The 23103-nt window shown below is 44.2% G+C and overlaps 6 protein-coding genes across 6 annotated transcripts in view; 3 read left to right on the top strand and 3 right to left on the bottom strand. All coding sequences in view use genetic code 11, as the record gives it.

Moving 5' to 3' along the window:
- The window catches only part of EGR_03500 (Activating signal cointegrator 1 complex subunit), a gene marked incomplete at both ends in the record, with an annotated part of 20732 nt that extends 19358 nt beyond the window's left edge, over positions 1 to 1374 (bottom strand). The window contains one exon of the mRNA XM_024492749.1: positions 1252 to 1374. Coding sequence (XP_024352882.1) covers positions 1252 to 1374 — 123 coding nt within the window. The remainder of the gene's footprint in view (positions 1 to 1251) is intronic.
- A 265-nt stretch (positions 1375 to 1639) lies between these two features.
- Positions 1640 to 5163, bottom strand: EGR_03499 (Serine/threonine-protein phosphatase 2A regulatory subunit A beta isoform; the record flags this gene model as incomplete). The annotated part of the gene is made up of 6 exons (XM_024492748.1): positions 1640 to 1864; positions 1947 to 2108; positions 2176 to 2934; positions 3009 to 3582; positions 3653 to 3882; positions 4777 to 5163. 6 exons carry the CDS (start codon positions 5161 to 5163, stop codon positions 1640 to 1642), a joined length of 2337 nt encoding a protein of 778 aa, XP_024352881.1.
- Positions 5164 to 7220: 2057 nt separating this feature from the next.
- EGR_03498 (Rho GDP-dissociation inhibitor) lies at positions 7221 to 9979 on the top strand (the record flags this gene model as incomplete). Its single annotated transcript, XM_024492747.1, has 4 exons — positions 7221 to 7386; positions 7423 to 7506; positions 7629 to 7766; positions 9792 to 9979. The coding sequence occupies 4 exons, from the start codon at positions 7221 to 7223 to the stop codon at positions 9977 to 9979; spliced, it is 576 nt and encodes a 191-aa protein (XP_024352880.1).
- A 3924-nt stretch (positions 9980 to 13903) lies between these two features.
- Positions 13904 to 14104, top strand: EGR_03497 (hypothetical protein; the record flags this gene model as incomplete). Its single annotated transcript, XM_024492746.1, has 1 exon — positions 13904 to 14104. One exon carries the CDS (start codon positions 13904 to 13906, stop codon positions 14102 to 14104), a length of 201 nt encoding a protein of 66 aa, XP_024352879.1.
- A 674-nt stretch (positions 14105 to 14778) lies between these two features.
- Positions 14779 to 17392, bottom strand: EGR_03496 (hypothetical protein; the record flags this gene model as incomplete). The annotated part of the gene is made up of 5 exons (XM_024492745.1): positions 14779 to 14953; positions 16641 to 16711; positions 16970 to 17045; positions 17130 to 17172; positions 17260 to 17392. 5 exons carry the CDS (start codon positions 17390 to 17392, stop codon positions 14779 to 14781), a joined length of 498 nt encoding a protein of 165 aa, XP_024352878.1.
- Positions 17393 to 17551: 159 nt separating this feature from the next.
- On the top strand, positions 17552 to 21392 carry EGR_03495 (Inositol polyphosphate multikinase; the record flags this gene model as incomplete). Its single annotated transcript, XM_024492744.1, has 6 exons — positions 17552 to 17687; positions 18008 to 18190; positions 19933 to 20105; positions 20549 to 20615; positions 20718 to 21036; positions 21317 to 21392. The coding sequence occupies 6 exons, from the start codon at positions 17552 to 17554 to the stop codon at positions 21390 to 21392; spliced, it is 954 nt and encodes a 317-aa protein (XP_024352877.1).
- Between the last annotated feature and the right edge of the window lie 1711 nt (positions 21393 to 23103).

The raw sequence follows: 23103 nt of genomic DNA, 5'->3' as shown, positions 1-23103 counted from the left end.
GGAATTGTTTCTTTGAGGAGAAAGAACGGGAGGAATTCCGAGCAAGAGCGCGAAGATCTGATGTGAAGTTACGCAAGGCAAGTGGGTAATCCTTTCAAAGGGGATGCAATTGATTTAATAAGATGTCGAATCAAGTCTGCACGTTTTAAGATAGATAAGCAAGGTTGAGTCAAAGTCCTTTTCTAATCGTAGAGATGAAACTGCATACTTCTATCAATTCTAGAAATCAGGATGTCGATATAGCATCACGTCTGGATAAGTGACCAATTCTATTAGTATACAGGTTAAAAAGGCCGAAATTTTATAAAAGAGTGCAGAATCATAGTGCAAACAACAAACCATTCACGCCGAGTGCTGGGATGGAAACACGGGTCAGAAGATAAAAGGGGGAGGCTGCAAATGCGCATGTAAGGTTGGGTGTATTTCAGCAGTAGCATTAAAACTGAAAGTCATCAACAGTGTGATGAAATTTGAAGTAGTTGTGCTTTTATACCTTTTAACACCCACTAACTTGATTTATGTCTTAAAGTTGGGAGGCGGCTGACGGCTAAATGCTAGTGCCAAAACTCCGTTGAAATTGTGTTCTAGGCATTGTGCAAAGGGGTCCTGAGATTGTCATCCACCTGCAAGCTAGTTAAAGCCATAATCAAGACTAGGCTTCCTAAGCAATCACCCAGATCGGTTGTTTTCATGTATAACAGAACCGGAGCGCACTCCATTCTTTGGTTGAGAAAATTAAGTAGACAGAGATAAGTCGTATTTGAGTGAGATAAAGATTTAATAGGATCCTAAATTTATTAGAAACCAGAATTTGTTTCCTTCTTAGAAACCTGTACCGTCCATGCAGCCACATGATCAGCGCAAATTGTCTGCTAAAAGATTTTTTCAAATAACTTTTCACAAGTAAATATAGAATAGACTTTAGTTTACCCCATAAAGCCAGGTATTTGAGTTTGCGATTGAGCCTAACTAACTTTGAGTTGTAAAAATTAATATATGCGGTGATAATAAATGCAAAACTAGATCTAATGGTTCAGTCCGTTCTGTGTCTGATGAAAACTGCCCAGTGCACTCATCCCCAGCCTGTCTGCCGAAATCATTCCGTGAACCTAATTCTGTGCAACATTCTAAGGGATGCTTCTGTCCACTTTGACGGTGGCGGTCAAAGGCCAGGTGGTTGATTCCTGTACATTCCGCCTTTGACCCCATTGAGGACTCTGAGAGAATTTGCTTTGGTTTACAATCCCTTACTCTCATCAAGCAATCCCGGTAGGCCGATAGAGTCTTAAACGCGACCACCAACCCACCATAGTTTGGGGACGGATCCAGAACGGGACCTGAACACCCCTTCCCCCGTTCGAGACCCTGACACATCAACCAGACCCCGGGCGATTTCAACGCACCTATGAGCGTCACCGACGGCACCCAAGACCGTTGATCAGACCCCTGTGCTCCCACTACGGTGACGAAATGTTGACTAGCCCTTCGCCAAACCCATAAAGGGCACGAAAAGCATACAGCAATAAGATAGGTAGGGGCTGAATAATACATAATGCAGTTTTCAGTTGCGTTCACGCGTAAGAATGGAGTGCATAAGTTGCCTGCAAAAAGTGCAGCTTCAGGTCGGTTGCGAAGCTGCCTATGCGGAGGTCACCAACATAGCTTCTGTATCCGTGTCCATCATCACGGGCGCGGGCGCCTCCCGCTTGTCACCGCTTTCACCAGGACCCTTTTTGAGGAACTCGATCGCCTCAGCCGCATAGAAGCGCACATCTATATCAACGTCCTTAAGGAGGCGCTGGAGACACGGCATCACCACTTCCGCACCCACCACCTCTCCCACCTTTGCCAGGGCCTGCGCTACCTATGAAGAAAACCACACATTTGCTTGAAACCAGGAGATTACAGGCATATTTTAATTGATAGGAAAAAGCCCACCGGCCGACCTTGAAACGGACATTGGGCACACGGTCGTGGTCCATCCCAAGAGCGGTGGGGAGAAGGAGTTGCGAGCACGTCTCCGCGTCTATCACTGGACTGAGGTTAATGATACACTGCAGGCTGATCATCCGCTGAAGGTAGTTCTCGTTCTGCGACAGCTCTGCTATCTATAACACGCAATATACATAACCACTACACGTGAATTAAAAATCCGCCTTCGATAGGGAAGCTTACCTGGGAGAGGAAGAAGGTGCGAGCCCACAGGGAGCCGAATTTCTGCGTTAGACGGGTAAGATTTATCACAGCGGCCTCTCGCACCGCATAGGCAGCATCTGCGAGCCAGGAAAGAAAGTGCTGCATCAGACGCGTCTCAAAGAAGGCTTCGCCCAGCTGATCGGCCAGCAGAGGCATCTGATTAATCACAGCCAGACGCACCCGCCACACTGGCACTTTGGCCAACTCCACGATGGCCGGAAGGAGGCTTGCTGAAACCTCCTCCACACCCACCACGCTGTTCACCAATTCGAGGCTCGTGATCACACCCAGCCGCACGTCCGGCGACTCATCCTTCAGTTGGGCCAGGATGATCGGCAGGAGGTGCGCCACGGTGAGCTCGCGGCCCAACAACGGGGCCAGTCCAAGCACCGCCTGACCTAGCTTCACCTTCACATGCACGTTGGAATCTGCGTTGAGATCTGCCATGGCGGGCAGAAGGCGCTGTATAATAAACGCCTCGGCGTCTCCCAGAGCTTTTGGTGTTGAGGGATCTTCCGTTTCGCCTTCCCCAACTTCTCCTGATCCACCCTCTATAATTCCATCCATCGCCATCGAGGCTGATGCTGCCACGCTGTTGATTTTGTCAGCAGCAAAAGCAACAACAGCCGAGGAAACCGGTTGACCGTTCAATAGGCCGTTGGTGAAGCTGGTGATCTGAGAGGCTGCAGCACATCGTACCTCCGCTATGTCGTCCGCGAGAAGTGCGAGAAAGAGGTCCTGTACAAGGGAGGAAGTAAATAATCAATAAACCCAGAACCACTACAGGTAACGCTGACCATGCGGAAACGCACAATGAGACAGTTTTTGGTGACGCGAGAACCGAGGCAACTCTGCAAGAGGGTGAGTTTCTTCGCGAGAAGACATCGAGAGCGCCAGGACTTGAAGTCGAGGATCTTCTGCAGGCTCTGGACGATGTGCTGCTCCGCGAGGTTAGAACCTAGAGCCCGGGCCAGTGGGACGGCGGCCTCGAGAGCGATAAGGCGCACCGACTCCTGGTCGTCCTTGAAAGCTAGGCTGTTGAAGAGGGGGACGAGGGAGGTCACAATCTGAGTGCGAGCCTCTGCCACCTCCGGTGTCTCTTCAATTGGCACGAAGAAAAGAGAATCAGCCTCGGTGGTAGAGGCGGAGGTAGCGGTGGGTGTGGCGTCTGTCTCCTGCTGTCCAGCAGACAAACGGTCGAGTGGACAGTCCTCGGCATTCTCCTGGTCAGCACTGATGCCGCCTCCGCCGGCAGGGCCACCGACAGCGCTTCCGACAAGCGAGGGGGCGGCTGCGGCGTCCGAAACCGGTGGTAAGCCAACCATGGCCAGGGCCAACTCACCCAACACTGCAGCCAGAGCGCGTCGAACCATAGGTGTGTCGTCGCTAGAGCAACGGCAAAGGACAGTCGTGACTAGAGAGGTAGTAAAAGGGAGAGTAGGAATTGAGTACAAACTTGGTAAGGGACTGAGCAAGAGAGAGAATTTCCTGTCGAGACGTGGCATCCAAACGTCCATAGACGACAGCAAATAGGCCGCAGGCGGAGGCGCGGCTACTGAACCAGTCGCCCGCGGCCAGACGACGCACCAAAGGAAACATCTGTTCCTGCAAGTCCCTGTCCGTGTGTTCTCGTGCCAGCAGGCGCAACGACTGCACCGCCTTCTCTCGCACATTAGCGTCCTCCACCTGCCATTACACAACGACGGCAAAAAACTAGGTCTTTTAGTTAACGCTGACAAAACAGTACTAGTTACTCCTTTTGGAGGAGCGCCAATTTCATCAGTGAGGGGATTAAATATTCTTCAGGAAGCATAGACATTTTTAAATAAGTTCTGTTAGCTATAAGACTGTCTTTGGGCATGGTTCATCAAATATAGCAAGCGCTAATGGTAAGAAAGCATGCAAAAATGTGTGAATTTTCAAAGTAAGATAAAAATTCTGCTTGAGATATAATAAGTTTGAAAAAAGGCCAGAAGCGCTAGAAGTAGAGTTGGTTTCACACTATTAAAAGGCATCATAGTTGCACCACAAAAGCACGTAATGGGACGTTCTCGTCGCAAACCTCGAATAATTTTTATCTCTAAAGGTTAAATCGAGAAGGTGATAGACTCCTCATATAAAAAGTAATCAAGAAATTGGTAAGAAAAAACACGGTTTTCAGAAACTGGAAACACTGGTAAGGAGACTTGGGACACGAGATCTTTAGATAGTGCACATGTCTGAATCGAGGCAAACCTGTCTAAAACCAATGAATACAAGTAGCTTACTATAGAAAACAATGCCTTTTCGAGAAAAAGTGCATCTAGCCGGGCACAAATGAATCTAGACAATGAAGGAAATAATGTTAAGGAAACGGAGAACTTTAGAATGCACAGAATTAGACCCTTGACAAATATGCTTTCAAAACAGAATCCAAAAAATTAGGAGTGTGGTCAGACATCGCTATTATTTCGACGTTAAAGCATAAATGCACGCAGCCAAACGCCTTAATGAAGAGGATGTGGAATAGGGTAAAGATCATGCGCTACATAAAGCATGCTGCGTTCTTGAGAAGAAAAAAGAATATTCCAGTCAACTAACAAGGGCAAGACTCTCCAGTGGGTTGATGATACAGGGTGCATAGGAGACGCCACCGACGTAAGGAACGAATCGCCCCAACTCCTCAGCAATGGCGACCATTACATCCTCCACATCATAAATTGAGTCAATGAGGAATGGGATGAGCTGAACGCGTGTCTTCTCTGGTCCAAGCGCCAGCGCAATCGTGGAGAGCCTTTGGATGCTGTTCAAGCGAAAACGCACGTCCTCGTTACGTAATTCTTCGATGAGAACCGCGAGGGGGTAGAATTCGTCCTCTTCTTGGCCACCACCTCCGCTCCCACCGCCTGATGTGTTAGACTGTTGTTGGGATTGAAGTTGGTTGTCTGATCCATTACTGAGCGCTCCTGCCGCAGGTGATGTATTCATGTCCTGTTACTGAGGTGCAAAACACAAAGACGTCCTCACAATCACATCCAAAGAATCAGCAAGAAAACTACCAAAGCATCTAAAATAACGGGATTCCCTATCACCTCAAGGGAAAAACTCGGAAAAAATGGAAAACAGACTAGACATAATCACTGTGTTGTCTTAGAGGAGATAACAATGCCATACGTTAAATAATCACAAAGAGGTCTTGAGACGCATCAGTAAGTCTAAACAAATGGAATCCGTCCAAGAAATCCACATAAATTAAGAGTAGCATAAAGTACAAAAAAAATGGCGATGAACAAAAGTCGACTTGACGAAAGGAAAGTAGGCCTACAACCTTCGGGGTGTGAGATGTTGTTAATAATACCGCCTCCTGGAACAAACTAATAAAAAATTGACTAATCCGGTGGTCCGCACTACTTTAACAAGTATGATAAATGCAGATAACAATTACAGCATTACAAAAATACCTGCAAATAATCAAAAAACAAGTCTTCTAAACGAAAACATTGGCAAGATTTTTACTTCACATTTAAAATTGATCGTGGGTTAGAAATAAATGTACGCAAGCAAACATGAGTCAAACTGGCATAAATCAGCTCTAGTGACGCATGTATACTAGCTAAAAGAAATGACCATCTCTTTGAGTGCCTAAATGGAAACTGTCACCCCTTCAATCGGTGTGTAATGCATGTTATTTTGACCATACCTTCAGAGGTAAGAAGGGACAAGTTTACGCCAACTACTTTTAATGCAAGTGAGATAAGAGCGAGTCCATCAAATTAAGAGGAGCTCCCCAACCGTTGCATCGATGATAGCAAAAATATTGGACCACTCTACGTAGCACTTCATGAAAGGGATAAAGATGTTAGGGAATAACTGAAATATGTTCGAGTAGTGGCACTTTAATTAAACTCATATAAACAGTCGTCAGAATTGCGCTATGGATCTCAGAAAGGGGTTAGAGAATAATGAACGCCCCGACGTACTTTGCTTGATATTAGAACAAATCCTTTCTGATAGGACAGAGTGGTTACTCATTAAAGTGTTAAATCTGCCTATATTTAAGCCGTATGTCTTTAATCAGGAGTTGTCTCGAACAGCCCTAGCCTAGCATTGTAGGATTTGCTAAAATGCAATATAAAATCTTATACAGCGGGGAGCGCTACACTCATCTCTGAATGTCCATTGTGGCAAGTCAGGGAAAGTACATATATTTTTTTGAGGCAGCCATCTTGGGTGTACGACTCTGTTGACCCACCTTCATAATCGGTGTAGCCGAGAGGGGCGTAGTAACAGCATCATCTCCCATTCAAAAATGGCCACCCAGTACTTCTCGTGTCCTCTTTAGAAATCAAAATGCAAGAATAATTATTTCCTCCATGCTCTCCCCTATTCTCTGGAAATAAGATATATACAATACTGAATCGAGAAGTTGAGGCTAAAGGGGTGATGATCAATCTCCATTCTTGACAACAATTCCACAATCTTATAAACACGCATCAAGGCCTTTCCGTATTTAAGCAACTGAATAGAAATCAAAAAGCCTAAGAACATGAGCTTAACTTGTTCTAAGGGCATACTGGTTAAAGTAGGGGATGTAGCCTTTCCATCCTCTCCCATTATGATTTACTCATAAAAAGTAAAATGTTTCAGAGCTCTTCATAACTTGTTTTCTACGTAATTGGCTATAAAAGTTTGAGCCCATTAATTTGGACGCACTATCAACCCCAACTCCTACGTGTATTAATGCACAGGTATGCTTTACATGTTAGTAACGCCCTTTGAATATTACTAAGCTTGCCATTTTTTTGTATGCACCATAAAGTCTGAAATTTTAGTTATATTTATTGTGAACACATATCTCCTCATTTATTCTGTTTATTGCAACATATCATTTTACGGACCAGAAATAATTAAGAAAAGCTGTACGTCTAGACCAATATGTTTAATTTTCGAGGCTTATAACAGATGGATACAATTGACCGACTTTAACAGCATCTGGCGGCTGTTAAATAAAGGACGGGTGAACTAGTCTACGTTTAGCGCTCGCGATGGCTGCGCCTGAGGGTGACGAAGCCGATTTACTGAACAATGATGATGGCTACAAAGCTCCTGAAAAAAAGACGATAGATGAATTAGTCAAATTGGATGCGGAGGACAGCAGTCTTCAACGATACAAGGAGTGTCTTCTTGGCGGAACCAAACTTGTGAATCCTTGTAGGTTTTTTTCTTCGTAGTCATCTTTTATATTAGTCCCGGATGATCCGAGAAAGTTTATATTGGCTAAACTTGAGATCTGCGTCTGCGGCGGACCCACTCATGAATTTGATTTAAAGAGTAAGCTAAAAATATTGGTCTCTGTTTTATTATGTTCCCTTTGTTTACCCTTAGCTGAAACTTTTCTTGCTCTTTTTCACTTTCATTGGAATATTTATGGTTTGTGTCTTGTGCCTTTCCAGATTTAGATGGCCTTAAAGATAAGCCGATTGAGATGGTGGAAGGTTCGCAGTACCATGTCCAGGTCACATTTTATGTCCAACATGAGATTATTTCTGGTCTCCGCTATGCCCAGAAAACCACCAAAAGCGTCCTTAGGTGTAAGTTTAAATTTATTTAAGATTTAGTGCGTCCAAGTTCTCATTTTTTCAACCGCACCTCCTGTAACTGAAGCTTTTCCTGTAATTAGGTGTTCCGGCATTCAACTCAACCTAAATTTTGAGTTATTTGAGTTTCTAGCTTGTCTTCCATTGTTTTGAACTTTTATTATGAAAAGAGCGAGCGCCAGGAGAAGCTGGGCATTGATTAAAAGTCTTCGCTTGGGTTTATTGCCAGGGTAGAGCGTTTGTGTGTAGTTAGCCTTCTATGTGTTTTATCATTTCATCAAGTTTTATTGTTCTTGACGTCTCGTCGATTTTCTCCGTTCTTACTCATGGTAAAATCGGTGTTTGCTGCTAAGCCAATCCGAAACTGGTTTGAAATATCTCACCTTCGAAGTGTTTGGGGCTGCAGCTCGTGCTCCAGCGTGCTCGCTCAAATTTAGCAATGTACCCTCGTCTGAATTGACAAGCGTGGAGGAAACTTTACTGCCTTATTAGCTATCATAAGTGCTTCGACTTCAGCACATCCTCTCCTAACATAAATTCTTCATCAGGTATCCACACCATTTACATCCATTTATTACTTGCTTGAAATGAGCGCCTGACAGTTACGGCATGGGCTGCGATTCCACTCAGGTATGTTGGAAATCCACAGCGATTGATTCGTTGTTTGCCTGTAAAGACACGCACATCTGCATGCCTGTGCAATAGTTTGCATGTATCATCTCAGAAACGAAATGCATGGAAGCAACAAGGTAGGGATGTTGTCGCGGCATAAGTGCTTTCCCATAAGAAGCAAAAGACATGTCCATTCACCACATGCATGAGATCCCTGTTGTGTCATTCCTGGGTAGAAGTTAAAGCCAGACAATCTTGAACGGTGGTTGGTATATTTCCTTGATTCATCAAGTGTTAATGGTGCGGGTGTTGAGCTTGTTATCTCTCCACAGAGCGTGAGGCTAAACTATGCAGTCTGCATTGGGAAGTGTCCTGTGACAATTCCCTTCCAACCTGGCTATCATTTGCCAGTAGGAAGTAGGGTTTGAGATCTTCGGACTTTGGGCCTTTCTGATTGCCAAACCAATGCCTACTGTGTTGATGCTTTCCATCGTTTAATCCTCATCCACCGATAATAGTGAGAGGTGTACAGCTCCTATGTTAAATAAAAATTAAGTCACTGAGATAATGTATGGCTTGTCATTCAGTTAAAGCTATCTTGAAGTGAAATTTGGCTTTCTAAATTCCACTTATTTGCTTTCCACACACGACCATCAACCAACAGCCCTAATCAGACTCTTTTTCTTGGTTATAAGGTGGTTATTGCTTGATTGATCTAGCATCAGGTGCAACTTAAAAATGGCGGTTCTTTCCCTCCTCTTTTCTGACCTGCCTCCCACCATTTAAGCTAAAATTCAAGTTGCGTACTTCGTCTATAGTGGCATTAGTGCTGCTCTCGCGTCTGAATTCCACGTCACTCAACTATCAATGCGGTTATCTTGGTGTCATTTTCTCCTAGGTCGGTAATAATTGCGTTGTGGAACTTGTCACCCTTGTCACATGTGTGTGGTATCTATTTTTTATCACTTGGTTATGTATGTTTGCATCAAAGTGCGTTGGAGATAAATTACTTGAATTTAAAAAGTGCAGTTGATGCCCAGGGCATTTGGTGTTTTTATTTTTTAGTGGCAGTGAAATGCCACTTCAATTAAGGGGTCATATCGAGACGATGCAACACCCAGGTTGCGATCTACTTCTACACGTGTGTAGCATCAGGACCGAAATCTCTGATGTTGAAGTTTAATTTCGGGCTTAAATTGTGCCTTTCGTGCTTTGCCTTCACCACTGTGCACAGACTAAGATCATCCTTAGGCTAAATTGGCTCCTTCAGAAGCTGCCTACGCAAATGTCATATGCTATTTTGGCCCCCACCGAGTTGCAAGTGTATTTTATGTGACCATTAGTACTTCCGTATGTTAGCTATGTGAGTTGTCGTGATGGAACTGTTTGCTACTGCTAATGCTATAGCGGTGGACAAGGTAATGCTGGGCAGCTATGCCCCGCGGGCGACGCCTTACGTGTGGCGCTCGGAGGACGAGGAGGTGCAGTCAGGTGCGCTATTCCGAGGGCACTACAACGTCACCAGTGTCTTCACCGACGATGACGAGCAGGAGCACCTCAAATTCAGGTGGGCCATCAAGATCGTCAAGTCCTAGTGGTCACTTTGGCTCCCTCCTTCTCCGCGTCACCCACCACCACCCCCTTTCTCTTCTTTTCTTCTTCCCTGCTCAAGGAGCGAACAATTCAAAATCCTAATCCTTCCTCATTGTGCTTCCGATCGCTGCGGTTCACGCGTCTTCCGATATTACAATTCCCCTCCTCTTTGTCTCTGGCTACCCGTCAGCATGTTTGATCGGGTCAGCTTCGACGTGTATGATTTCAGCTGCTAGGGTTGTGGCATTGACAACGTAGCTGTGAGTACTTGTAGCGGGGCTGTTTGTGTGCACATGGTTGTTGATTAGTTCGTTGGAGAGTTGAAACAGTGATTCATGCTTCACTGATCGCCGCGTGTTTGAGCACGACGAGGCCTTGTGTGTGTTCAGTTTAAAAACGCGGTTGATCATGCTCCTGCTGCCCAAGGCTGTGTTTATTCTAACGTGTCCTGACTTCATGAGAATGGGGAAGAATTTTGAATCGACTCAAGTGGTCAATTAGCGCCTACCTAGGGTTTTGGGGCAGTCAAATAGAACGCTTTTTATGGGGGCAGTATAGGTGGATTTGGCCTGCGGTGTCGGCCGCTCTCAGATAGTCCCGACTGTAGCGCCGTCCCGCCGTCAGTTCCAGACCCTGTGGAGCGTTCAAGTGAGTTGAGGCGAGGCAGTGGAGTCGAGTCGTCGAGTATGATTCTACTGCATTCCAAACTGCCACCGGAACGTTGTACGATGTTTGGCTTGACGATCCGAATGTTTGCTGAGGGGGACTCTTCAAAGTAGTCGAACAGTTCGAAGTTACCGCTAGAAGTCGGTAAATCTAGTAGAATTGCATTAGAGGTGGAATAAACGGTTGCGAAGCGAAAGAATTTGGCTTCGTGTGTAGGAGTATTAAATACACTACAATGTTGCTTATGGGTGAGTCTGTCGAGAAATTGCCACTACGGATTGCGACAGGGAACCATGTTTGAATCATTTTGGAGGGCGGTCATGTGATGGCGCCGTCGAAAACATGCTTAGTACGACATTAAGGACCTAAGTGGCGCATCAGGCTCACGTGAGTAGCGACGCCAAGTGAAGTCGCTCCTACCCCACACCGTGTTGACCGTCATCACGAGAAGCGCATCATTTTATTGATTGCGCAAGCCCTACTTTGACATTTGACTACTTCTGCTGCTGTGCCGTCGGGGCACATGTGAGTGCCTGCTGTCGGAGAGATGCGCACAGGCAGGCACGTCGATTTGGTTGGCTGCCCGCGTGCGGTTCAAATGTACCGGCTTGTATTCAGCGCAGCCATTGGTCCAATTTGGGAGTTTAGAGGAGAAATCATTATTGAAGACAATGGTACCTGCGATTCGGATTAGTGAGTTTGCGTCTTCGCTTTGCTTGTGGGAACAGGGTGAGTAGTCAAGTCAAATGACGATGGTACTAAGAGTAACTACACCCCATGATGAAACCTACTAAAAAGTCGAGGGAAGTGGCAATGACTTGGTGGTCCTGATTTTCGAATTTGTTTCCTGCTAAACTAGATTACTTCACAGGTAGTGGTTGAAACAGTAAACAAGTGATATTGCTGCTTATGATGTAAGTCTAGGAGTTACTCAATCTTGCAGCAAATTTATTGTTAGTTTGGTTTAAGCTCTTTACCTCTCCGAGTCGACAGGCAGAATTCAGACAGTTCTGTTTCCGAGTGCCTATTCCTGTTTCAATGGAAGGCGGCTCTATATACACACAGTTTAGCATGCCATTAAATGTAGAACTCCCAAGTTTCTTGACACGTCTGCTGTCGACGTCACATATGTGTGACACATCGATTTTTTATCCAGACTTAGCATTACGAATATATGACATGCGTGTCTTATTACCGCATACCAACTAGTTACATCACACCGTGTCGCAGACGAATTTGTTGGGATTAAAACAAGTAAGGGGAAGTCGAATGGTCTTGACTTATTCCGCAGTGCACCATGGTGGATCTTTGAAATCGCAAACACAATGGTAGACTTGAAGTGAGTTTGTGAGGTGACGTGATTCGTCCCGCTCTAAGAAGGCTGTTGAGATGTTTGTTGTGATTCCCTTTCCTCACTCTCTCAATAGATTATCAACTGCCTAAGATGCATACTTCTATCCTTCCCTTTTGACAAGTTCGCCACCAACGTCGACCATTGTGGCTGACAAAGGATCGGGACGATTTGGTTAGCCTCAGATCAAGAATATGTTACATCTATGGTGAGGCCTTAGATTCAGCCACTTCTTATTGTAAACTGAAAAATAAAGCATGTCACACATGCGTGACAATCGCAGTGAAAGGGTTAAAGTGTGAAAACATTTCTGTGTTTATTAATCGTAAAGTGCATAACAGGTGGCACGAAACTTCCTCAAGATGTTTTCCATTCCGCTTGTCAGAATCTTAAACCGCTTAACATAGCAGCTTTTGGTGTATATTAATCTTACTACGGAATCAAACCGTCAAATTAGGTCAACTCAGTCAACTCCTCTCGTTGGTACGCAAATCTTACAACAGAATCCGTTGCAAAGAGTACTGAAGCTAAGTTTTCTGTGGGTAGTTTGGAACTCAGGCCAATTGCCCAATTCAGTAAACCGAAAGTCTTCAACTATCAAAAGTAGGTGAATTCAGACGAACGTCTCACCTCCGTCCCAACTGGGTGCAGTAACCACATCCTCGAGTCAAGGGAGAAGCAGGTCTCCGTTATGCGATGCCAAATTTGGCCCCCAAATACTTGACGTAAAATTGGACAAACCCGCGAGAGATTTGAGGGAGAACACTTAGCGCTAATACATCAGGATTGACAAAAGTATCTCGTCAAAAAGAGAAAAAAAAATACCCAACTGCGTTATTCACAAAAAACGTTTGAAGTTAAATGAGCTTGATGAATCACTCCCACTGCCATGACGATATTTGACCCGTGGCTAGGCATTAAGGTCAGCACAAGGAGGCATCACAAGACGCGACCTCAGAATGATATTTATAAGCCGCCACCATCGGGTTACATCCACATCCTTCTCTGCAACTACGGTAAGTTAAACGGTCACCAATCAAGCGATTTGTTTGTTTCAGAAATTAAAAAGACAGATTTTACTGAATAATAAGAACTTTGGAGGACAGAACACAAGTAAGTCGGTCTAGCCTTGGCTTTGGCAGTGCCATCCGAATCGATGTGACCGCGCAGGGTCTTCCTGTGCCCGAAGCGGAGGGCAAGCAGGAACCAGAAAAGAGGCGGAAGACATTAGCGGTCCGCCTTGAGGTGGCAGAGACGACGCCAAGAAATCGGCATGCACATGACTACCGCCAGACCCTTGGTAAGGAGTGTTTACTTATTTTCTATTTTTGTTAATACTCTCTGCTCCATCACTGGGGTTGGGGCGTCTGGAATCTGGGACACTGGAAATGGAACGTCTGGGTCTGGTCTGGTCCACTCTTTTAAATAGGGCCAAAGATATTTTTCAGCCGGGCGGTCTGGTCACATGGCAGGCACATTTAATTGAGAAAATAAGGGCAAAGAAGATGAGGAGTTGCTATGTCGATGAGTGGTTGCAATCATTTCCAGTAAAAAACACGGAAAGTTAATTCAGACCCCACCAATACGGCGAAACCTAGTGGTTGTTTATTTTGTGATCGCGGGCTTCTGATCCAGGGGTACAATTTTAGCAATATGGAGGACAGATTCCAAAATTGCTTCAAACCGTGCCCCTGGTCAGCATTACCTCGTAAGCTCGATTTCTGCGAGCACCTTTGTCGTAAAGGTAGGTGAATCGCAATACAAAAAAACGCAATGGAGTTCCGACAACTCCAAATTGTCCACCTCAAACGCAGGTTAACACTTTCGCTACCAGAATGAGATACAGTTGACGGCCCTAATTTTTCACCTTAGGTGGATGTCACAAATAAACGACACTGGTTTTTTCCCAATGACGTCCGATGCTGGTCTTGCCAACAGCAGCTGTATCAGGTCAAATGTTGTGGCAGGTGGTACTAAAGTTATGACAACCAAGACAAACTCGGATAACAAACGTGATCTCCTGAAAGCTTCGATAGGATCCGATTTCATTGGATTAGGAGCCGGTTACCGCCCAGCACCAAATAAACTCAACGCCAACAAAGCGATGTGACACTTGGCGAAAGACTAACTCGTCAAGTAGTCACACAAGAAACTCAGCAAAATGGATTTAACAACGTCTCAGCTACACCGGTGGATGAGGATCAAACGATGGAAAGCATCAACACAGTAGGCATTGGTTTGGCAATCAGAAAGGCCCAAAGTCCGAAGATCTCAAACCCTACTTCCTACTGGCAAATGATAGCCACGTTGGAGGGGAATTGTCACAGGACACTTCCCAATACAGACTGCATAATTTAGCCTCACTCTCTGTGGAGAAATAACAAGCTCAACACCCGCACCATTAACACTTGATGAATCAAGGAAATATGCCAACCACCGTTCAAGATTGGCTGGCTTTAACTTCTACCCAGGAATGACACAACAGGGATCTCATGCATGTGGTGAATGGACATGTCTTTTGCTTCTTATGCCGCGACAACATCCCTACCTCGTTGCTCCCATGTATTTCGTTTCTGAGATGATACATGCAACCTATTGTACAGGTATGCAGATGTGCGTGTCTTTACAGGCAACCAACAAACCAGTCTCTGTGACCTTTCAACGCACCCAAAGTGAATTGCACACCATTCCGCGCCAAATTGTTGATTTTGTTGAAAACGCTGACGAAGGCTTTGAGAAGGGTATTTGCACTGCGTTAAAGCTACTGAATGGTGTTAAAATGGGTTAAACAATTTGCATTTCATCCGAACTTTGATGAAAAACCAGCTTTGCGGGAATTTTTTTACTACGAACACGAAGACAACCAACTACAACTAACCGAAAAACATCGGCACAAACTAATTGTGAAAATAAAACCGTCGGATTGTCAGAGTAGTACGTTTGTTCTAAAATCATTAGACTAAGTTGAATTAAAAACTACTTAGTAAAAGTAAGCTTTAACCAAACACTATGGACGTGGACAACCAAATGAACAGGAAACAAAAAACCGATTTTCGCGCGGATAAATGAGCATTCAGAATTGTCTAGCAAAATAAGGGAAATCCTCTCAAGTGTCCTACAAATCTCGTTGAGATCAATGTTTACTCTAAACACGGGATTTGCGTACCCCTAAGGTAGCAGAACATGACTCCGGGAACACGAAAAAGGTTCCTTTTTTTCATCTGTTCACCACTGTCACTCCATTATCTAACGAACCGGAACACATAATCGCCCTTGATGATTACAGTGAAAGCTAATAAACCTACCAAATCTAGGCGCGAAACGACACGCTTAGGCTAAACCCAGAACAACACAATTGCTACTTATGTCTAGTAAATAGACCAATTGTCGTGCGAAATATCACGAGGCAAAAACAGGGCGGATGGCGCACGCTAGGTAGTTCGCGAATGAAAGCCGAGACGATAAAGAACAACACAAAATAGGAACTCACGTAGGCAAACCCGGATTTGCAGCCTCCGAATCACAATGAATTGAACCAACTCAAAGACTGATTCTTGGCTTATTTTACCATTTATGCTAGAGCAGAAACAGGGCTGACGGGGGTAACAACACAACAGACAAACATCATCTATTTCAACGTACAGCCCGCCAAATCCCACAAAAATTCCTACTGACGAGAAAAAAGCCTATAACAACTGACAAATGTCAAAAAAACCTAGGCAATAGTGTAAAAGCACTGTGAGCAAAACCGAGACCCCAATGAAGGAGAAGTCGAAAACTTTAATGAACAATTCATGGTCTGTAATCGTTTACGTAATACACTAGCTATGAGACCAACCGTGTAGACAATCGACACATTTAATCACGTTTTTCTAAAAGACGTGAATAAAGAAGTTGATCTTACTCAGCGGCTTTCCATCCTTCCACATTGTCTTAACCACACCAGACTCCACAAAGCCGTGACCCGGCTTCGCTTCAACTTTAACAACGGACCGAAGTGCCTGCGCACATAATTGGGAGTACCTAAGATAACTTTACGGAAAGTAAAGGCAGCACAGGACATTTACGAGAAACCAATATCTCTCCAATAAAACATGGCTTGGTGCGGAGACCGCGAGACCCGCCGCAGAAGCAATGGGTTAGAACAAGCTATGGGCTTTTTAATCTAAGGCCAACTTATTTGTCTAATTAAAAAACTTTAAGGCAAAATATCTTTGTAAAAATATTCATTGATTAAAGAAATAATGGTTGGAGAAACCAGGAGTGTCAACTTACTTAAATTATTAGTGTTAGATAAATAAATATACAAGATGTGTCCCAAGTTTTCTATTTTGCTAACGCTTTTCCAGCTAAATATATTTCACACTAAAATTGGGTTTTTACAAAGTATAAGTGGCAGAAATGCGTTGAATTTTCACTCAATGTTTTTACGTAAAAATGATGTGTAGATCTAATTTTGTCCGACCGTGCGTTAGACCATGCATGCACTTTGAATCCGCAGGCTACACTTTTTGTCTTCTGCATGACCTAGGAAGTGGGCAAGTAGCTGCCTACCTCTTCTCTATGCCATTGATGTATTTTCTTCTCCATTATCTTTGCTTGTAACAAGCTCAGGAAAGGGTCACCGCCCTAGTGCAAATTCTTACAAGGAAGGAATTTGTTCACCAAGTGTGTTGGAAGTTTGGTTGAGCAATAGTTTGCTATTTAAAAGGTCGTTCTGCAAATTTTACTAAATTATAACACTTTAGTTTGTCTACTTTTAATGAGTACAGTAGGCGTTAAATACAGCACATTAATTGGTTGTTAAATGCTACGTTTTAGTTTCGTCTGCACTTAAGGCCCCACGAATGCACTTCCACCGGGCTGCACAATCTCAAAACCATGCCATTACCCCCTGTGCCCTTCTGTACGTCTGAAATGCATCTTTTGCCCTAGCCCACTGGCTTTCTCGGGCTGCAAGAAGGAATCCGACTACAATGTAACAAATTTCAGTTTCTCCTTTGTTGGTTTCTGCTTTTGATGTTGATAAACTCTCTTTCAAAAGCTGTGCACTTTGGCACGTATTATGAATAAAGTGATTTTGTTAAAAGGTGTTTATCAGGATTGCCTTTAGAGTATCCGTTGCCTAGTCTTACATTCCCATCAATGTACATAAGAAATTTACCCAAAGACAACGTACTATGTAAAAAAATAATGTGGTTTACGATAATCGCTGGCAAATAAGACGATGCATATTACGCGCTGCGGCCTATGCCTTTTTTTTACTGGCCTTCAAATAACCTGCTACAGGTGAATAATACTTTTGTAATTCCGAATCTTTGACAATAAACGCAATTTGAAAATTTGTTAAAGACACTTCTGACCTAGAATACCATAATTCACCTGAGCTTTTCTGCATTTGTGCGACTGGCTCAATTGTTCATTGAAACCAATAGCTGCCCTTCATTCCTATTGGCCAAATATTGAACTACTAATAATTTGGTGACTTGTATTTTCCTTTTATGAGGCCGATTAGCTCGAATAGATTAGTGGCCCTTTTTGTTAGATTTAGGACGGTATGCATAGAGATTCGGAAAACCAACAACGGTTTTTGTTTAACGATGAATTGATTGCTCAAATGTTGCCAGATGGGCTTGTTTCATTCAATCGTCAAATAGGCGGCCTTAATCCGGAGAAACCTTTAAAAAATAAGTGTAAGTCGCGTAGAATCGAACTGCTAGCTGGGAGTTTGCTTCAGTGTAGAGGCTGCTTTCATGTACTTCAGGGGTGGGTGACTGTATACCTTATTTTATTCTGGAAGCTTTTGTGACGTGGCTGGCATGCTTCTGACTATTTTTTAACAACCTTTACACGCACATTTTTTTACGAATAATTTGACGATTTTGGTTGCTGCTAACTTTATTTACGGTTGATTTGCAGTTTTCTTGTCTTCCCTAATTTCGATCCTTTTTGCTAAAGGACATTGACATGATTAGGCAAACTTTGTTTGGGAATTTCCTTTTTTTTCCCTTAGTCCTCTACGACACTGCCAGTGGCACGGTTTATAAGGTGCTCTCGGCGCGTCGCAAGGGTTTCAATGAGGCCCTCTTCTATGCGAAGGTATTTGCGCCTGAAAATGCTGACAACGCTGTGCTCAGTCGTCTGAAAGCCTTCTTACCTGCGTATCGTGGTCTCTTTCACCAACCGGACTCCGGAAGTAAGCTTCATTTTGTGTATCGCTTCCACTCTCCCATTTCACCAACTTAGTAGTCACGCGAAACTGGGCGATTTAATTCAAAATCACAGATATTGCTTTATTGAGTTGGCTGATAGGGCTGGACAGTGGTTTTACAAACCGCCACTGTCAAAATGACGCTTGAAGGAACTACGACCACCTCTGTAACTAGGTTGCTTGATGTGAAATGCCAAACTTGGAATGCAGGGTATGCTTTTTTATTGCGGTCTAAAAGTCAAAAGCTCGAAATCTATTAAAATTTGGGCGACAGCAGTGAGCACCACCTTCATTTCGAATATTGGTGTCGCTTACCAACCTATTTCGGCAGCCCATCAATGGACTGAGATCACCTCTGTTACTAGGTCAATGAATGTAGTAAGAATGGTCCTGTTAAGAGATCTGGATGTAGGGATATAAGAGACTTAATTAACTTTAGCTTAACCCTAACCGGCTGGTAAGAACTCTGGAGTGCATGGGACTAGGAAGCAATGAAACACGAAATGATGTTTAGTAAAATATTTTGTATGAGTGAAAAGTTTCCTAAGGCTTAAAAGAAAATGTTTATTTCATATTCTGACGAATGTAGCGGTTTCCAAACCTGCCCCCTGCTTGTGGTTTGTGCAGTGCGGGAAATTTATATAAATTTTGTCGTAATCTTATCACTTCTATTAGATACTCACTTCTCTTCCTCACCCAAGTCGGTTTCTTGACCCTGCTTTCCCGAAGGTTATAAACGCCTACATTTAATGCACCTCGCATGCTGGTTTTGCTTTGCTAAAATGACTGAGGTTGCAGTAAAAGCTATCGGCTCATAACTGTGCTAAAGCTCACAGCCAGTTAGTAATGTGAATGTGGATCGCGTGTGATGCATACACTGCTACTACTCCCCATCACATCCCTTATGGCTGAAACCTTGACCTCATAAATCACATTTTTACGCCTGCGCTTTGCCAAATCGTCTAATCATAGTAAGATGAACATCTTAAATTTCGTTCTGAATGGATTTGGTGACGGTGTCTCGAATGTTTTCACGATTAGGGTTGGTTAAATCCCCCCTGTTTTGAATTTCCACTTTAATAGTTCCCAACTCAACTAATCTCCGTACTACTAAAGTGCGGAGGCTTCTTTACAGAATCACTTTTTATGTCTTCAGTTCAGCAAATGCATATGTGGTGTGAGGTGGTGCAACCAATTCTGGTAGATAGACAACAGAAAATATGCACGACGCCTTTATTTTCGGATGTGAACCCAGTGACACATATGCGTCATGCCGACAGTGATTTGTGATTGTAAAAAGCAAAGTACGCGATCGTTAAAGTCAACTGAATTTGATACACTCTTGGGTTAAAGCCCACCAAGCGTAGGAAGGAATTCGATGAAGAAAACGATATTCTCCAAATGATGCTTCTAAGTGTCATTTGATGAACTCCCTGTTGTCGAATTTTGGTGCAGGGCTTTGTTCATTCACATATTTGGGTTTCCGGGGGTGGCACAATCCTCATAGTTTTAAAATAGAATGCGTGAAATGTTGTTATTTCTTGCCTTCATTGTTCATTCGAAACAACCAGCAAAGTCGTCACGGAGCTAATTCCGCTTGAGTGCCTGCAGGCAGTCAGTCCAATGCATAATAATGAACAACGAGATCTTTCGTGCCCATATCTCAGCGTTGACTGTGGTTCCCTAAGGTTAAAGGAATTGTAGCTCTGTTTTGCAACCTCTTTCAGGCTTCCTGGTGGCAATGGCAGACATGCAGTGGGAGATGGAGCAGCCTAACGCGATGGACATCAAGTTGGGACGGCAAAGCTACGGCCCTCTGGCCCCAGCCGAGAAAATGGCCATGGAACAGGCAAAGTATCCCTGGCGGCGTCAGCTAGGTTTCTTCATCACCGGCATTCGGGTGCGTTCTCCCCTCCTTCCCTTTCTAATTTCTCTCCCTGATCCCAGTCTGTGGCATGTTGATGATACTCTTGCTTAGACTTTGGAACTTACCTCCCAGTGAAATTTGGAAGATGTTTTGCCCAGCAGAAAATTACCAGAATGCTGGGTAGGAAGCAAATAACACTCTAAGCACTTTTAATTATGGCTTCCAAAGTTTCCTTTTGCAAGTAGCTTTTATTGCCGCGATCTCGACCCCATTAGCCGAAACAGCCCGATTTACCTGCATCTTCGAGGATGCATGACCGTATGCAGTGGACGTAGTGTGTATTTCATTTGCTAAATTGTCAGTCCTTCTATTTAAGAAGGTTTTTGACAAGTATCCACATGGCAACAGAATCAGAAGTTTTTCCCTTGGGGTGGAATCGGTTTCTCAAAGGAGGTACCCTACTTATATTTTTGCAGGTGGACGGTGCCTTCTATGACCGTCTCTACGGAAAGTCACTATCTCCTTCAATAATCTACGAAAAAGGTGAGTTTATCCGCTCAAACCAACATCTGCCTATCTCTCCATCCCCCTACCTTTCCAACCATTCAACTGGCTACTTTTCTCTCTCCTCTTTTCCTCTCTCAGGTATACGCTTATTTCTCGATGGAAAGTGTGATCAAGACGTCATGCATCGGCGGAGCACCCTGGCGTATGCTTTTGCGGAGCGTCTAAAACAGCTTATCGAGTGGTTTGAAGCACAAACCCTCTACCGCTTTGTGGCCTCCTCCCTCTTCCTCTGCTACGATTGGTCCACGCCAAGGTCGGCCGCTGATCTTGCTTTTCCTAATCACCGGTTTATGCGTCTCCACCTCATCGACTTTGCGCGCTGGTTCAAAGTTTCTGATCTCGATGTTGATCCCTCGCATGACGAGAACTGTCTGCATGGCTTGTACAAACTCCAAAGGTGAGCCATTGCCTTTGTGTTTTGTGGCAGGAGCCCTCTTCCTCCAATCTCTCAATCTTTCCCCTTCACATAAGTGCGAGTTGTAGCCATGTCACCTCTATAATTTGGAAGATTTCATCAATCCTTCTTGGTCTTTAAATTTGTCGGAGCTCCATGGACCTCGCTAGTATTTTGTGCCAAGTAGTATGAATAAGAATTTCAGATTATTGATGAGAAAAACACGCCCGATGCCTCTACTTTGTCTCTTTACGCATTACAAGACTTTCTTTTCGATTCACAGTTATTTTCATCGTGCGTGCTCAGAGGCGTCGAACAAGCAGCCTTCCGCAGCTAATGCTCTTGTCCTCAACGCTTAGCTCCACACTCCTCCCGCTGTTGTTATCATTCCTGTTTTTCTTTCCACTTGCTCACATTTTTGAACTGCGCTGAGCTTATGCGCACTCGCTCTCCCCTCGAATTTTCCCCTTCTACAGACCAGACGAGTAGGAAAGTGAAAGTGTTATGTTTATAGGCAAATGTAAATAAAATTTGGCCCAGCTTGGTGATGTGTCTGCTCATAACCTGGGTAAGTGAGTAATTAACCATTTAAAATACTTAAGTTATGGGGGGCTCTAATAATTTACAGTCCGTGTTTGCGCTCGTAGGATACATAGAACAAGGCCGGGAATGTTTCATCGGATGATCAGGAGGTAACTGAGGTTCGAGTATTCAGTATTTGCCCGCAAAAGGTGTTTCGTACCTTGCCGTTATTTGCCTGACAAACTTCAAGGGGAGTCAATGGGGATTTGGACGAGTTTCAGTGCCCAATGTGGCGGATTATGCTCGGCAAACTGGCCACCCATTAAGCTTATCACTGTGCAGCGGGAGTGGGTGCCGTTCTAAAGGTGTTGAATTGATGTGGAAAAATCCGTGTCTGGGTCGCAACTTCGTCCCTCCACGTTGATGGGAGTGAAGTCCAGCATCACGAGCTCGGAAATGGTCGTGCTCATGTGATGGAAATAAGAAGCTCCAGGCATCCAGCTGCATTATTAACTACAAAGAATGAGGAATTTTGGGGCTAGGCTATAAAATTACGGAAGACCAAGAGTTGGAAAGCTGCAGGCTGGCTGAATGCACCACTGCTGCTATTCATGATAGTTTTGAATTTAGCACAGTGCCAGGGAGATGGGTTGCCTAAGCAACTGATAAAGGAGGAGGGATCTAAGCGCTGACAGGCTTACTCGCTTCCCCACTCGACTTGTAATCATGGACTTAACAGGAGTTCACTGACTATGAGAGGGGATTTTTTCACTACGAACCCAACGGCAGTCATACATCTATCTGATACTGGGGTTTAAATGAATTTCGGACTGTCATAAATCGCACTACGGTCGACTCAAACGTCCACGTCAACCGCCACTCATTTGTTTTCAAAGGCATCATTAATAGATGAGTTTTCGTTTGTGCATAAAATTAAAAGAGAAGAAGTAATGACTTTTAATTCATAACGTGACAAGGAGGAAATTCTTGCCCACCTTGTTCTAAAAAGTTTCTTTATTCGATAATATTCATAGTTTTGGGTGCCTGTCAGTGCTCCTAGTGCGTGCCGGTAGGCTTCGAGCCGGTCAATTCTTCAGCTTTTCTATTGTGACAGCGGCGAAGGACCGGAGTAATGCATCACCATAACCCCGGCCAAGGGGAAATCCTTGAAAACCATTCGGAAAGGAGGGCTGGGGTGCGTTCATTGCATGGCCATCATGGGTTCAGGTGACATGCTTCACAACCTCACTAGCAAAAAAAATCAGAAAACTGGTAACAATGTAGGCGGGCTTCTACAAACCTCCAAGTCCACTCGCGATGCTTTTCTGCAGTAATAGCTGTCTCAATAATTTTAAGGTCATCAAGTGCGTCTTCATTCCAATTAATCTAGTTTCTGGCTCAAAATTCATGACGTTAGACTCAGTTCTTTGCAAAACTGACATTTTTCATCGTCATCACCATTGTGCCTTGTTGAAGTTGGCCCCTTCATACCGTCTTGTGGCATTCCGTCTCCGCAGGAGCCATTTCTGAGCCTTTATCCTCTTAAAT

Source organism: Echinococcus granulosus (genome assembly GCF_000524195.1).
Source record: "Echinococcus granulosus chromosome Unknown EG_S00018, whole genome shotgun sequence".
Classification (NCBI taxonomy): Eukaryota; Metazoa; Platyhelminthes; class Cestoda; order Cyclophyllidea; family Taeniidae; genus Echinococcus; species Echinococcus granulosus.
Note: the sequence above shows the minus strand (reverse complement) of the source record. Positions and strands in the feature narration are given on the sequence as shown.